The sequence below is a fragment of the Chelonoidis abingdonii genome, chromosome 2, assembly GCF_003597395.2.
Source record: "Chelonoidis abingdonii isolate Lonesome George chromosome 2, CheloAbing_2.0, whole genome shotgun sequence".
Classification (NCBI taxonomy): Eukaryota; Metazoa; Chordata; order Testudines; family Testudinidae; genus Chelonoidis; species Chelonoidis abingdonii.
The window spans coordinates 66,319,941-66,336,358 of NC_133770.1; the positions used below are offsets into that span (position 1 = coordinate 66,319,941).

A 16,418-nucleotide genomic window follows, 5' to 3' on the forward strand; every position below is an offset into this window, starting at 1 on the left:
AACTTAGCTGATTGGAGGAATTCACTTGTACGCCTCCTTTTCATGGGGGCATGGCAGAGAGGAGAGAGCACAATCAACAGTCTTTTGTTCTCTGGTGTTCCACAGTAGTTTATTTGGTGTTGATGGGCCTTCTCTGTTTGGCAGGACCTAACATGGGGTAGGCAAACTTTTTGGCCTGAGGGCCACATCTGGGTATTGGTATGGAAATTGTATGGCAGGCCATGAATGCTGACAAAATTAACAAGTCAGAGATATTCAAATAAACTTTATTAAAGATACATTCTAGTGGAAATAAACATAAAACCTTATGTATTATAAATATACCATCATAATGTATTACAATAATTAAACCAAACTTACATGCTTTCCATGCCCTTTCTCTCTAGTGTGGATTTGTTGGGCATCAGCTTCCTGTCTCTGGAACTCATTGAAATTCACCAGCCCCTGCCCTCAGAAATCTCCTCCTCCTCCTCCACGTAGGTCCCGACAGACTATAACTTTGAAAACCGCCACTGAGCACTCCCTGGCCAACTACTCTTCTTTTTATCCTCAACAATGGAAAATTAACACTACTAAAAACATCAGTCAGCTAAGCCAACAAGTAGCAGGCACGTAGGCTTGCATGTTCCAGTCTCCGACGGCACGTGAGCCGCGTTTGGGTTATGCAGTCAGAGTAACATGCGTGACCTCATGCCTGTCATGCAGGTTCTGAACATGCTGGAGCGCTGGGCTCGCATAGTGGGGCAAGGCCCCGACCCTGCTTCCTGGCTGGAGCAGGGCAATAGAGCTTAAAGGCTGGATCAAAAGGTCTGACAGGTCAGGAGTGGGCAAACTCTGGCCCAACACCTTCTTTTGGATGCCAGCATTTCACAGTAATTAGTATCCATTTCCTGTGATTTGCACAGTTTCAGAGGCTTACAGTGCAAATGCTCACATATTACCTTACCACATGGAATACAGATGTTACAAGTGAGATTAATGCATACAGTAACTTACAAGCATTCAGTAAAGGCTAAACATGTTTTTATAATGCTATCACCCGTTTTAACAATACTAACACACAGATGAACCAGACTGATTCCAGCTATGTTTGTCAGTATTCAAGTGAGGCATGGGAACCTTGGCATAAGCCGGCACCTGGTTTGCCAGTGTCACAGCTACCCATCTAATAGCAAAGCTTAGTTTTCAAGATAGTGATATTCCTGAGGCTGTTCTATTAGATAGTGTCTGACCTAAGCATTCTCTGAGAGGGCCCCTTAGCTTTGGAATTCATTCTGCCCTGATCTTGATCTGCAATACCCCTAGTTTATTAACATTCAGAGCACACTACATGGCCCAGTGTAAGGCAATAGTAAGGCTCTGGTTGATGATCTTAAATATAGTTTGTTTGGTGGTTCAAAAAGTTTACATGAGTGGTCTGTTTTATGGTGTGTATTTAAGAATTGTCAAGGTGTTGGTTTTTTTTTTTTAAAAGAGGATCTTCGCTTAAGCAAACATTTGAACTGTTAATCTGCTTCAGTGACTCCTGCACATGCTAGAAAACTGCAGTGTATGTCAAATCCCTATATTGAATTACAAAAGAAGAAGAAAAATCACTAAATGTCTTTTTTACAAAATGTTTAAAATTTTATGAATGAAATCTTGGCCCCATTGAAGTCAACTCAATCTTGCTGGTCTGACTACATAATTTGTGAAATAGTAAATTGCACTTCCCATTTGAATGCAAGAAATTTTAAAACTTGTATCAATTTTGTGTTTAAAGTTTCTAATACAAAAGATTACTATTATTACAGGCAATTGCATTACAAAAGTTTGGAAAGCTTCTTTCTATTCTCATGCATTCAAATACCAAGAGCTTTGTCTGATTTTGCAATTTTATAGGATCTTTTCCTTGTTTCTAACTACTCTTTTGGTCTATGCCAGGGGTAGTCAACTATTTTTTGGTCAAGGTCTAAATGTCTTGGTCAAGGTATAGTATATGTGCAACTGATTGTTCCTTCCTAAGTGGAGTACTTTGCATTTGTCCTAATTGAATTTCATTCTATTTACTTCAAACCATTTCTCCAGTTTGTCAGAATTAAAATTCAAAATGATCCTATCCTCCAAAGCACTTGCAACACCTCCCACCTTGATATCATCCACAAACTTTAAGTGTACTTTCTATGCCATTATCTAAATCATTGATGAAGATATTGAACATAAGCGGACTCAGAACCGATCCCTGCAGGACCCCGCTTGTTATGCCCTTCCAGCATGACTGTGAACCACTGATGATTACTCTCTGGGAATGATTTTCCAACCATTTATGTACCCACCTTATAGTAGCTCCATCTAGGTTGTATTTCCCTAGTTTCTTTATGAGAAGGTCATGCAAGACAGTATCAGAATCCTTACAAAAGTCAAGATATACCACATCTACTTCTCCCCCCCCCCCCATCCACAAGGCTGGTTACTCTGTCAAAGAAAACTATCAGGGTGGTTTGACATGATTTGTTCTTGACACATCCATGCTGACTGCTATTTATCATCTCATTATCTTCTAGGTGTTTGCAAATTGATTGCTTAATTATTTGCTCCATTATCTTTCAGGGTATAGAAGTTAAGCTGATTGGTCTGTAATTCCCTGGGTTGTCCTTATTTCCCTTTTTATAGATGGGCACTATATTTGCTCTTTTCAATATATTTAGTTTTGACTTTCTTTGTTGCATATGACTTAATGTTCAGTAACTGAGTTTTCAATTGTATGCAGATAAGAACAGTGGTGCTAGTTTTCTAGACACATTTCCAGCTGGTTCTTCAAGAATAACTTTAGATATTCAGTTAATTAGCTTTTTGTGTGTGTGTGTATATTGATGTGAAATTGGTAGCAACTACCTTACTTTTTTTGTGATTATTAGAATAATTAATATATCAGGACCTTACTGAATTCTTGTGTGCACTTGTAACAATACTGCTATTCAAAACTGTAGTCAAGGTCCAGACTCCAGAGAAATTTAAATAAACCAACAATAATGAGTAAGTAAAATGATGTGGTCTGTTCAAAAGCGTCTGTCTGTCTGGATTTGGCATGTGGTCCACCTATAGACTACCTCTATGCTCAATAGATTTTGTGAAGTAGCATGCATATGACAGACATTACTCTTCATATAATTCTATTGTTAACTTATCTGAATTTCTCAATTTAAAAAATAAATCAGCTGTGCCATAGAAAGGGGATCCCACTGTAGCTCACACTTGCTAGAGTGAGCAAGCAGTAATACCTCTCATTTTCTGCTGAGCTTTCAGGTTAGTTTTATGGTAGGCTTACTTAAATAGAGAGTAGGCCAGTTTGTGGACTCTTGCCTTATGATGAAGTATCTCTATCTTTTTAATGGGATACTAGGTCTAATTCTGCACTAATTTATACTAGTGTGTATGGGAGTAACTCCCCTGAAGTCAAGGCATTTACAATGGTGTAAAACTGATGGAAGGGAGAGTAGAATCAGACCCTGGGTTTTTAAAAGCATTTGAATATTGGATATTTATCAGTTTTTCTTTACAATTGTCAAAATATTTTGTTGAAAACTGAAATAGGGTCTGAGCTACTTATCTGGGGATAGCCAGCATCTGACACGCTGATTGAACAGTCTCTGGCTTCCCAAAGGGGATGAAGGAAGCAGATAGAATTTCCTGGGTACAAGTCCTGGGGAGGCAGAAAGATGCAGCTTTTCTCCCCCATTTACTGCTATAATAGGGTTGGTGAAAGTTGCGAATGGGCACACAGAGCCAGCTGATTTGAAAGGTACTAGGCACAGATATAGTCAGTGTTAAAGTACAGGTGATGAAGGAGATGGCATTGCAGCTTCCTGGTGTAGAGGTCTGGACTGACCCCTGTGGCGCCTCCTACTGGTTATCCTTGGAAATTAGATCACTACCAGCCAGGAGCACCCTCTGCAGGCCAGTGATCCACCTGTCCTCTTGGCCCCCATGTCCCTCCCTGGACCCTGGTGCCCCTTTTAACTGGGGGTGCTTCCCCTTGGCAGTACCCCATCAATCTGGGTCTCCCCTCTCTGGGGAACCCCCACTCTACTATCCCCACTCTGCCTCAGTTTTGACTACTGCCCAATCTCCACCTGGCCCCCACGCCCTGGGGTAGACTGCATTATCAGACACTCATCATAGGCAAAGGGGTTTGGACCTGCTGCCTTTGCCTACCCTTGGGCTGCCCCCTGCAACTCCCAATACCTCTTGCCTTTATCCTAGGCCACAGCCTGGGGCTTTCCAGGCAGGAGCTCCTCTGCCTTTCCTCAGCCCTGCTTCACTCAGGTACCCTGTGTCTAGCTTCCTGCAGCCAGGCCCTTCTCCCTCTATGGCCAAAGGGAGAAAAAACAAACAGTCTCCTGGCTTCCGTGGCCTTTTTATACAGGCCAGCTATGGCCACTTCCCCAATCAGGCCAGCTTTTAGAGCTGCAGCTTTCAAGCCCTCCCAGGCCACTTTTTTAACTCCTCAGGGCAGGAGTGGGTAACCACCCTGCTACACTTGGTCTTAGAAACAAATATTTGGCTTCATTCTAGTCCTCTCAGTCTGTCTATTGAAACCTGAGTTCAAACATTAGTAGCTGAAGACTGACATTTTCTCTAAAGATTCAGGTTTGTATGAATTGCTTATGTAATGCAAGTTTCATGAGTATCTGATCCCAGACTGTGGAACTGACTCCCACAAGAAGTAAGGCCCAATGCAAACCTTGCTATCTTCTGCTCCACGTGCAAGGCACACTTCCTCATCCTTGCCTTCACTAACACACTTAACAGCCTGTACATATTTATACATATAAAAACCTAATCAAAATTACCCCAAACTCTACATTGTGCACACAGCTTCCCCCATGAGGAGAAGATGAGAGAGAGAAAATGAACCACAGATGTTAATCCTGTTTCTTAATGCACTATTAAAAGTTGTTCAGATGCTGTGGTGATGAGGGTGGTGTCACCTTGCCTCAGTGGGTACCTGCTCAGAATATCAGATTCAGGACAAACTGTTGAGAAATAAGGCAGACTCACCCCCAAACTGGTGGTTACTCTACCATTAGATATACAAAGCCAGTAACAAAAGTAAACTGTCTCACCACGCTGGTTAACAAGAAGTCAAAAATGCAGTCTCCTTAGGCATTCCAGCACTTTTCACCGCCACCCCACCCCCCCCGACACTAGACTTTGAGTGGTTATTGAAAACCAGTTTTAATCAAAAAAGGGTTCTTCTGATCTCAAGAACTCAGCCACAAACCCAAGTCAATATATAACTCAGATCTTACCCAATAATCATGCTGCTTCCAATCCTTTCATAATTAAAATCTAAAGGTTTAAGAGAAAAGAAGAGTTAAAATGGTTAACAGAGTGTGTGTCTGTATAGATAGATAGATACACCACTGCTATAACCTAATCCAAAGGAATTATGTATAACAGACTGTTGGCTTGAAAAGTCTCTGGTAACTTCCAAAAGATTGGAAAGTCTTCAATTCGTAGTCAGAATGCTCTTTTTAATTATCTGTCCAGAGTGTTAAAACAGGAAAGAGGCAACATGGAGATGTTCCAAGGGTCTTTTCTATCCTCCGCCATGTGGGTGGAATCTTACTATCTAAACAAAGCTCATAGCCTAGTTTGTGGAAAGATACTGGCACAAGATGGAGTCCAGGGTCACCTGATCATGTCACATCCCCTTACATGGCTTGCTGACTCACAGGTGCAGCCACTGGCCATTTGGAATCTGCAGGAAGAGCCATCTGGGAAGAATGAGTTTCTTCAATGGCCCATTGTGAGAGTCCATTGCCTTTGACTGGGCCATCAAAAAAAAGCTATCTGGCTTCAATGTAGATTTTACTGGGTGGGTGTTAGCCCAGGAACAAACACATTTTGGGATATAGCTCTAGAGCCAATATTTATAACTTCAGATAAAGTGATAATCATCTTTAGTGAATCACACTTTTTCATTGACTCCTTACATGATATACTTTGCACAAGTTTTGTTGCACTTGGCTAACAGTGGCAATATTAATGAGACAAATGTTTATATTTCAATCCTACATCATCACAGGTGGTATAAGGACCTACTGACTTCACAAGTAGAGCAGCTTGAAAGCAAGGGGAAAATATTACCCCAAACTCTACATTGTGCACACAGCTTCCCCCATGAGGAAGTAAACATTTTCACAAAATTCCCCACTGTCACACTTATTTTGGGAAAAAATTTGCCCAGCCCTAGTTCTAATCGTAAACAATGGGTCTCCTCATCTTAATGATGTAATAAAATTTTTCCTCTGAACTAGTTTGAACATGTTGGTAACTGGTGAAACATGTTATCTTATATCTGCTTTGAAGGACAGTTGTCTCCTTCAGAGTGACAAAACACAATATGCTAATCATTTCCTCCCACGGGCTTGTTAATAAAACCTTTATGACAAACAACACCATCATATACTATGTAATGCCATATGTCGCAGAAAAAGTATTTTTGAAATGTTGTAGCAGTTTTTTAAATATATTGGGAATACATTTTTGTATTTCTTTGCTGTGAATTCAACTGTACGGGACTTTCGGGGCGGGGAAAATAAAACTAAGGCCTTATTTACGTGGAAATGGAACTGAAATAACTAAATTTGTTGCATTTCACTTTCGTTATTTCAGTGAAAGCTTGAGTCTGGACACTCTTATTCCAAAATAAGACCCTGACCCCAAAATGACTTACACATGTACTTAAACTTGCTACTAATGAGTAGGTGCATTGAAATCATTGGAGCTACTCATTGTAGTAAAGTTAAGTACTGTGTGGAAGTAGGACTGGGACCTAAGAGTGTCCACGCACAGACTTACACCTAAATAATTAGAGGTGTGAATTAGGTACAATGTAGCTATTTTGGTTCACGTGTCCATATGTATAAGGTTCAATTTAATAAACATGTAAGACTCCTCTAAAAATTACCAGTAGTATATTTTCTAGATATAACGTGCAATGACTGGAAAGTCTGATAGCTCAGGAGATTCCAGAGCGAGAAGCAAGTGCTGTCCATATCATTGGGAAGCTACCAATGACATGATAGTCTACCCTTTCTAATGGTATAAGCTCCTGTTTTTGCGCTCTAAGGATGTGAAATTGAACCTTAAACCTTTCACTGGTGCACAGATAAATATTGTCCATTCTGGGTCCTGGGTAATCCTGAGGGAGAAATAGCACACTCTCAAGTAGATCTGGAGAGAGAGTTGTTTTGAAGCTGTGCAGAGATTTGGAATGTACTCCTGAAAGAGACTAGGTTAGTGGATAGAACAGTGATTCCCAACCTTTTTCATCAGGCGGGCTCCAGACAGCAAGCCACGGAGGACCAGGGCGGCAGACAAGCATCCGCCAAAATTCCGCTGACAAGCAGCAACATCAATAGGTGTCGCCCCTGAAATACCACAGAAAATGGTGGTATTTCGGTGATGATGCAGCTTGGCGGCATTTTGGCGGATGCTCATCTGCCGACCAGTATGCGGGCGCACTTAGACACCCTGGCAGGCGCCATGGCACCTGCGGGCACCACACTGGGGACCCCTGGGATAGACTGTAGGTGAAATGGTCAGAGATGCATGCAACATTGAAGAGCCGTATGCATGATAACTTAATTTTGGACATGGGCACCACTTACACCCCCCCCTCCCCCATGTGGATCTATATAAACTGCATACAACCTAGTCTAGCTTGTCAGGGGTATTCATCTATCCTGAATCCATTCACTAATTTTAGAAAAGAACTTAAAAACCTCACACACAAACACAAGACAACTCTGACTCCATGAAATTTACCCACAGCTAAAGCCAATGTATGCTGGTAGGTCACTCATAACATGGGAAGATTTTTCTTTACAATCATGCTATAGATAACCTAGTCTAGAACATGTTTTAATACATATTTATGAAAAAATCCCTATATGAATCCTAATGCAGATATTTGTCTTATTCCCTAATGTAATATGATTCCAAAAATAGTCCTGCACTCCAATTCAGATAGGTGTTCTTCTTTATAATCCATATTATGCCTATAGGTATGACCTTATGAATCATGAGGAATGCCTATGGATTATGTAATTTATAGCAGAGTTTTATAATCTAGTGAGAAGCGGGGAAAGTCCTACATTACTGTTCATACTACCTGTTTTGCACAGTATTTATTAATATTTCATCTGACTCAAAGTTTCTCTAGTGATTATATACTGTGGCTGAGGGACAGGTGGGGAGGGAAGGACCCCTTTCCATACTCCTTAAGGACACTGTGGTGGAACCTGGATGGTAACAACCCTACATCATAGTTCTTGCTGGCATGGTTCCAGCTGCTGTGTGGACAAGATCTTGGTAACATTCTGATATAATTGGACTGAGCATATTATGTGATTCACCAAATAAGGCTGTAGGCAGTTATGAAATAAGCTATCACAATACATTTTGCAAAATGCTTTTCCAGTTCCTGTTTCAGAGCAGATGAATACTTATATATTTATTGTGCAAAGAAAGTTAATGGGTCAGGTACTCTGCTTAATCCAGATCATGCTGGACACAGCAGAGGGGAATATCAGGAAGCCATTGCTGCTCCAGGAGTGCAGTTTAGACTCCAGTTTTTGCTGTAGTTCCTCAAAGGACTATCTGTAGCCAGAGATAGATGGGGTGTATTGCGTCCTCCACTCCCCCCACCCAGGCACACAAGACTGTGTGCAGAGGCTGCAGGGAGAAAGGCAGAAGCAGCATCTACTCCATCTCTGTCCATAAAAGACTCCTGCATGCCAAGAAAATGCCTCCACTCCATTTGTTGACATTTTCCATCTGAAGTGTAAAGTTTTAGGTAGAGATTCAAGCCACGTTGTTGTCCCAGAAACCCTCCTAGCTGTAACCCATGGCACCATATTATACTGACCCTGGTCTGGCCCATTCTCTTGTGGCAGAAGGATTATATAGCCCTATTTTACAGTAAGTTAAAGGCTAACTAGTCTGCCCATTTTGTTCTACAGGTTGATTTTTATCTTCTGTTTTGAGGATGACACCAAAACATGAAAAACAAGTAAGTGACTTTAATGGTAATAAATAAATAAATGCCAAGTTTCATGGTGAGTATTGATATAATTTTACTGTACAAAGCCCTGTGGACCAGAGCTTGAAAGATCATAGGGGCAACTAACTTGTTGGGTAAGCATTAGAGCAGTGGTGTGCAAACTTTTCCAGTTGTGCCCCTGGCCCTGCCCCACCATCAATGGAATCTGTCTGTGTCCCCTCTGCATTACTACACAGCCAAGGCTTCCTCAGCAGCAGAGCCTGGGCTGAAGGCAGAGCTGGTGATGGGAGAGAAGCTGGGACTAGAGTTGGAGCTGGCCTGGGGCAGAGAGGGAATGAAGGCAGAGCTGGGTTAGAGGGGTGGAGTGAGACGGGATGGATCTGGCCTGAAGGCAGAGCTGGGCCAGAGACAGAGCAGGACTGAGGGCTGTATGAGGGTGGTGGCAAAGCTGGGTTAGGGGCACAGTGTTCCCTTCTCGGCCCTCATGGGGGCTGTCATGGACGTGGAGGCAGAGCAGGACTGAGGGCTGAATGGGATTAAGGGAGGAGTGAGGCTGGGGTGGAGCAGGAATGGAAGCACAGTGCTCCCTCCCCACCTCCTGTGGGGGCTGGCCTGGCCCCCACCACATGGGCCCCCGGAACATTCCTCTGTGACCCTCTAGGGGGGCATGTTGCACAATTTGAGGACCACTGCATTAGAGCTGAGTGAGCAATGGAAAATTGATGATAGAAAAATGGTATATGATAGTGGAGGAAGAGGGGGATACATTTGTGAAAGTCTAGGCACCTCTGGGATAAAAAAAAATGAATTTTTAACCCCCCGCTTCAAATAAGCAGTTAAACCAACTATTTGCATACTGTGATATTTAACAGTCAGAGTATATTGAGTAAGCTCTTCTATGAAAGCTTGTAATGCACTGAGCTTAATAGTCATGATGAGATGTGTATACAGGTTATGGTGGTGTGTGAGAGAGAGATAAATATGAAGAAAATTGCAACTGTGGTGCAACTTCTTCAGCATCACCTCATAACAGGGCAGTGAAGTAATCAGTTGGAGAGGGGCAACCTCCCCAACAAGATACAACTGGCTTCAAGCACCTAGCTAATGTTAGCTTGTGAAAAAACAATGAGGAACCATCAAAGCAAATGGGAACAGCTTAAAACTGAAAAGAGAACCTCAGTCTTCAGGAAAAGAAGATAGCATGGAGTTTTCCCCACTTTAAATATCTGTAGTGATTGAAGGAAAAAGCCCTGCAAACCCTTTTGAAATAGAGGGGGTTTGAATTGAAGGGCATCCAGATCTTGGGGAACAAAAGGTGGGAGGCTGTCCAGGAACTCTGGATCCCTCCTATAGCTGGAGATACATGGGGGAAAATGTTTGAAGACAGTGGTTCTCGTACCGCTTCGTTCGTTCTCCTCTTCTGTGTGTCTGTAATAATTTATACCCCCGGCTACCTGGCCAGCAGCCTCACTCTCCAGCTCATAGATTTTAAGGTCAGAAGGGTCCATTATGATCATCTAGTCTGACGTCCTGCACAATGCAGGCCACAGAATCTCACCCATCCACTTCTATAACAAACCCCTAACCTATGTCTGAGTTACTGAAGTCCTCAAATTGTGGTTTGAAGACCTCAAGCTGCAGAGAATCCTCCAGCTCTGAAGGCAGAGTGGAGAGTGGCAGCTGCTGGCCAGAACCCAGCTCTGAAGGCAATGCTGCTGCCAGTAGCAGCACAGAAGTAAGGGTGGCATGGTATAGTATTGCCCCCCTTATCTGCTGAAGGTGATTCTGCCTTTAGACCTGGGCACCTGGCCAGTAGCTGCTATACTCTGAAGGCAGTGTGGAAGTAAGGTACTGCAACACCCTCCCCATCCTCGCCTCCTATAATAGGCTTGGGACCCACTTTTGGGTCAGGATCCCCACTTTGAGAAATGCTGTGTACTTCTGTATACTTTTACCCTACTTTTTTTGTGTAAGAGTACCCAAAAGACCAGATTTTACAGTCCATAACCTAATTTTCAGAGTCATAATGTGGTAGACCTTTACATATGGGTGTTTTTTATTTATTATTAGGCATTAAAATGAATTCATAGATTCATGCACAGAGCTTTAATTTACAATTAAAATATATGGTTATGGGTTTGAATGACAACTAATCTATTGGCCCAAACTAAATCAACAAATCTGTTTAATGAGACAGAACAAAAACACAAACCATGTGAAAGTTGAGTTGCTATAACTGAAAAATAAACTTAGCAGGCAGTTTTGCTGTAGGATTCCTTTGAGATTTGTATTGCTTCCATTATTGTGGCTCATGCCATGAAGTACCATGCTGGTATTTTTTCCTGTTGAGTGGCTTGCCTAAGGAGTTTATTTTTAGTGGTATATTAATTAAATATTTCCCTTTTAAACTGATGAGCACTCCAAGTTGCATGTTCCTGTTAATGGCTAGTGACTTGAACTATGAGCTCACACAGGGGTGATTGAAGAGTAAGAATCTGGACTACCCAGGTTTTGGATCCAGCACACAAGAGTAAGCCAGTGCTCATGCTTGCTGCTCCCTGCACTCAGAGCAGGTAGGTGGGGATTGGGTGGAGTCTTGGCTCTATTTCCAGCTCTGTGCAACTGAACTGGTCTGGGGCACTTGTAGCTTGCTGCTGGGATGGGTGCACTGGCATTTTACTTGACATAGCCAAGACCAAACTGTTTTATCATGATTAAGGGACTATTGTGTTATAAAAGAATCCCCTGAAATGATAATCTTTGCTGTGTAGGCAGCCCTTACGCTCCACCTGCATTGGCCTAGAGCAAAATTGGGAAGTTACGTTTGAAGAGAGAAATCTCATGCCTGGAATATTGATATAAAGGAGTATGGCTTGCTCAGGAAGGACATGTTGGAGGAAAAAAGGGAGGTGGTGTTGCTTTGTACATGAACAATATACACTTGTTCTGAGGTTCAGAAAGAGGTGAGAGTCAGATCAGTTGAAAGTCTCTGGGTGAAGATATAAGGGGGGAAAAACAAAGGTTATGTAATGGTAGGAGTCTGCTATAGACCACTACACCAGGAAAAGGAGGTGGATGAGCCTTTTGTAGAATAACAAATATCCAAAACACAAGACTTGGTGATAATTAGGGAAAATATTGACTGCTGTGGGGGGGTGGCGGGTGGGGGTTTTCCCTACACTCACCTGTCCGGTAGTTCAGCGACAATTTGGCAGAGAGTCCTTCAGTCGCGGATGGTCTTCGGCGGTGGGTAGTAAACCTTGCCACCAAAGACAGAAGCACCTGCTGCTGAAGACTGTCCATAACTGAAGGACTCTCCGCCAAATTGCTGTCGAAGACCAGGAAACAAAATATCAGGACAAATGGAGTCCCGACCGTACTCTGGTTGGTATGCAGGACAGACGCCTCAAAATTGGGACGTCTGGTCACCCTAGTGATAATGGACTTTAACTACCCAGATATGTGCTGGAAAAGTCATGCAGCAAAACTCAAAACATCCAGTGAGTTCTTGGAATGTGGTGGTGTCATGGGAACTTCTGCTCACCACCGGAGCACCTCCTTCTGGTCATGTCTGGGGAGTAGCTCTGCCAGCCTGAGAGCCTCTTCTTGCAATTGTTCAGCCTGTCATCTCAGACTCTTGCTCTGTGGCCTCTCTTGCACCTCAAGAGCTGCTGTGCCTCATCTTCGTGTTGTAGCCCTCCAGCCAAGTCAAAACAGTCGTCCCCATCTGGGGTGTGGTCAGTCTTCCACACCACCCCAGGCAGTCCTGAACTCCACTGCCTTAGCTGAGCCGTTCCCTTGGTGACTAGGATGAACAATCCTAGAGAGTAGTCAAATTCATTACCCATATTGTGCCACTCACTCAGTGGCTGGTAGGGAACCCATGCTCATCCCCTATACTGGGTTCCAGCCTAGGGGCCCTGTCTCCAGCAGCTAAGGTCAGTACTACCACGAACCTTCTTGTCACACCCCTGGACCAGTTTCTGCCTAGGCTATCCCAAGTTTGCATTGTCTGCTCCACTAGCTAAACCCCTCTCTCTGGTCTGCTAGACAAACTCTACCTTGTCCCAGGGAAAGTGATTGTAGCTGTCCTCCCTGCGGTGCCCTTTTTGCTACCAGCTGTGCCATCCCTAGGGGGCGGCAGGGCCCAGGACAAATCAGCCTGTATGGGCTGCACATAACATCTTTTATACAGGTTAAATCTTGTGTGGGGAGGGGACACCGATGCTGGTGGACAAGGGATGATGGAGAGTCACAGGGTGGCACCTGTGCTAGAGGCGAGGGGGACCCCCTGTGCTGGAGGTCCCGGAAAAGGGAGGGGTCCAGGGGGGAAGGGCAATGGATGGGGTCAGCCTGGCGCTGGCGTGTTGCGGCAGCGCTAGGATGCTGGTGGCCGACAATGCCAGGAGTCAGTGGGGCCAGGCTGGGTTTGCTACTGGAGACTGAGCCCAAGTCCCACAATGCCAAGCAAGAAAAAGAAATATAATGTGCTGGGGGGGGCGGGCCCAACCCCTGCTGCCGGTGCCAGGCCCCCCACTAACCTCCCAACCAGCCTGGACCACCAACCCCTAACCCCACCTCTTCCCTCAGACACCCACCCTCTGGGCCAGCCTAGTGCCCCACGCATGACACATGCACATTAAAGCGCAGGGCCTGGAGCAGTAGCCCCGATTCGCTGCACCTAAGGGACAGCTCTGGCTACCAGCTCCCTGGTCTTACAGAAGCCCTGTCCCTGCACAGGTGAGCGTCTGTTAATTAGGGCTCTCCTCTCAGCTTAAATGCTTTACGGTTTGCAGCCTATTAGGTTAATTGCACCCTCTAGCCTAAATTAATCTCTTCAGGGTGAGTGTGGGGAGTACAGCTCCATCACAGCTGGGGAAAACTTCTTGTTTCAGAAGATGGAGGAAGTAACAAGTGAGGGAGTCATTGATTCTGACCAACAGAGAGGAATTATTTGAAACTCTGAAGGTGGAAGGCAAAATGAGTGAAAATGATCATGAAATGATTTGAGTTCAAGATTCTAAGGCATGGAAGAAATGAGAGCATAAGGACATAGGCACCAACTCTGTGGGTGCCTTGGGACTGGAGCACCACCAGGGAAAAAAGGGTGGGTGCTGAGCACTCACAGGTAGCCCCCCATCACCTCCCCCTCCCAGCGCCTCCCATCCATTGGTGGCCCCTGCTGATTAGCACCTCCCCCATTCCCTCCCAGTGCCTCCTGCCATCAGCTGTTTTGTGGCATGCAGGAGGCACTGGGAGGGAGTGGGGGAGGAGTGAGGGCATGGTGTGCTTGGGGGAGGGGGCAGAACAGGATGGGAAGAGCCAGGACAGGAAGACGTAGTGTGGGGGTGGGACCTGGGGCTGAGCTGGGGTGGGTCAAGCATGCCCTGGCACATTGGAAAGTCGGCACCTCTGCATAAGGACAATGGACTTAAAAAAAAAAAAAAAAAAAAAAAAAAAGACAACTGATAGGTAAGATCCCATGGGAAGAAGAACTAAGGGAAAAAGTAGTTCAGGAGAGCTGGCAGTTCCTCGAATGAACAATATTGCAGGCAGAACAACAAACTATCCTTATGCGAAGAAAAGCTAGGAAGAATAAGAAGAAGCTAATATGGCTTCCACAAGAGCTCCTTGTAGGATTCCTCTTTGACTTTCAGGTCATTAAAGAGTGGAAACGTACAAAGGAGAAGTACAAAAGAATAGCACAAGCATGTAAGGACAAAATTAGGTGCACCTAAGAAAAGTTTTTATAATTAGGAGTGAGAGATGTAGAAGAGTGTAGATCCACTTAGTGGAGCTAATAACGGATATCCAAGAAGGCTGAGGCATTTAATGCTTATTTTGCTTCAGTCTTCATTAAAAAGGTTAACGGTGACAGATGTTTACACCGTTAATACTAACAACAATGTGGAAGGAACATAAGCCAGAATAGGGAAAGAACAGGTTAAAGAATATTTAGATAAGTTAGATATATTCAGGTGGGCAGGATCTGATGATTTGGGGGTCATGGTGGATAATCAGCTGGGCATGAGCTCCTAGTGTGAATTAATGGCCAAAAGAGCTAATGTGATCCTAGGAAACATAAACAAGGGAATCTTGAGTAGGAGTAGAGAAATTATTTTACCTCTGTATTTGTCACTGGTGCGAGCACTGCTGGAATATTGTGTCCAGTTCCGGTGTGCACAATTCAAGAAAGATGTTGATACATTGGAGAGGCTTTGGAGAAGAACCATGAGAACGAGTAAAGGATTAGAAATAATGCCTTATAGTGATAGGCGCAGGGAGCTCAATTTATTTAGCTTAACAAAGAGAAGGTTAAGGGGTGACTTGATTAGTCTGTAAGTACCCTCATGGGGAACAAATGTTTGGTAATGGGCTATTCAGCCTACCAGAGAAAGGTGTTACATGATCCAAGGCTGGAAGTTCAAGCTAGACAAGTTCAGATTGGGAATAAGGTGTACATTTTTAATGGTGAAAGTAAAAAACAACAATGGAACAATTTACAGATGGATTCTCTGTTACTAGAAATTTTAAAATTAAAATTGGAAGTTTTTTTCTAAAATACATGTTCCAGGAATAATTTTGGGGAACTTTATGGACTGTTATACAGGAGTTCAAATGAGATGATCACAATAGTCCCTTCTGGCCTTGGAATCTATGAAATTCACCCTAGGGTACTTGAAGACCTAGCTAAGCAATCTTGGAACTATTAATGATTACCTTTGAAAACTCCTGGTTAAGGTCCCAAGGACTGGAGAAGAACAAACATAGCTGTGACATACCCAGAGTACAATCCGGACTATTGAGTAGCTGTGTCCCCCTGCTTCTAACCTGGGGTGCCCTTTACGCTGCTTTAGCCTCCAGTCTGGACTGCTCACAAAGAGCCTCCAGCATGTAAGTCACTCCCAGCTCTGTGTGTGTGCACATTGGCTCTTACCTGCTTTGTTTATACTGCACGGTGACCTCAACACACTCCCAGACTTCAATTTTCCCCCAGAAATGTATGTCCTGTACTGCCCTCCCCTCACCTGAGCAGTACAAGCTTGTAATTAAATGGCAGACTTTTTAATAGAAATGGAGTTTCCCAGACAGTTCAATTCAAACACACTGGATTAGATAAAACAATAAAATAAGTTTAACAACTATGGCGAGAGAGAGAGTTTAAGGGAGTACAAGTAATGAGGCATAAAAGTCAGAAATGGCTACAAACAAAATAAAGATAACACAACTGGTGCCTAATTTAACAAACTGCGTTAAATTCAAAGCAAGGTTTTCTCACCACATGCTTTGGTAGATTACAGGCCAAACTCTTAGGTCAGGACCCCTCGCCCTGTCTAGTGCTGCTTCCTTCCTCCTTCAGGGTCTA

The 16,418-nt window shown here is 43.7% G+C and overlaps 1 protein-coding gene across 2 annotated transcripts in view; it reads left to right on the forward strand.

Annotated features, from left to right (window-relative positions):
• Window positions 1–16,418, forward strand: part of SNX10 (sorting nexin 10) — a 62,057-nt gene that overhangs the window by 14,418 nt on the left and 31,221 nt on the right. For both annotated transcript variants that reach the window (XM_032773817.2, XM_032773818.2), the window contains exon 2: window positions 9,012–9,061. In XM_032773817.2, the coding sequence (XP_032629708.1) occupies window positions 9,038–9,061 (24 nt within the window). In that variant the 5' untranslated portion in view covers window positions 9,012–9,037. The remainder of the gene's footprint in view (window positions 1–9,011; window positions 9,062–16,418) is intronic.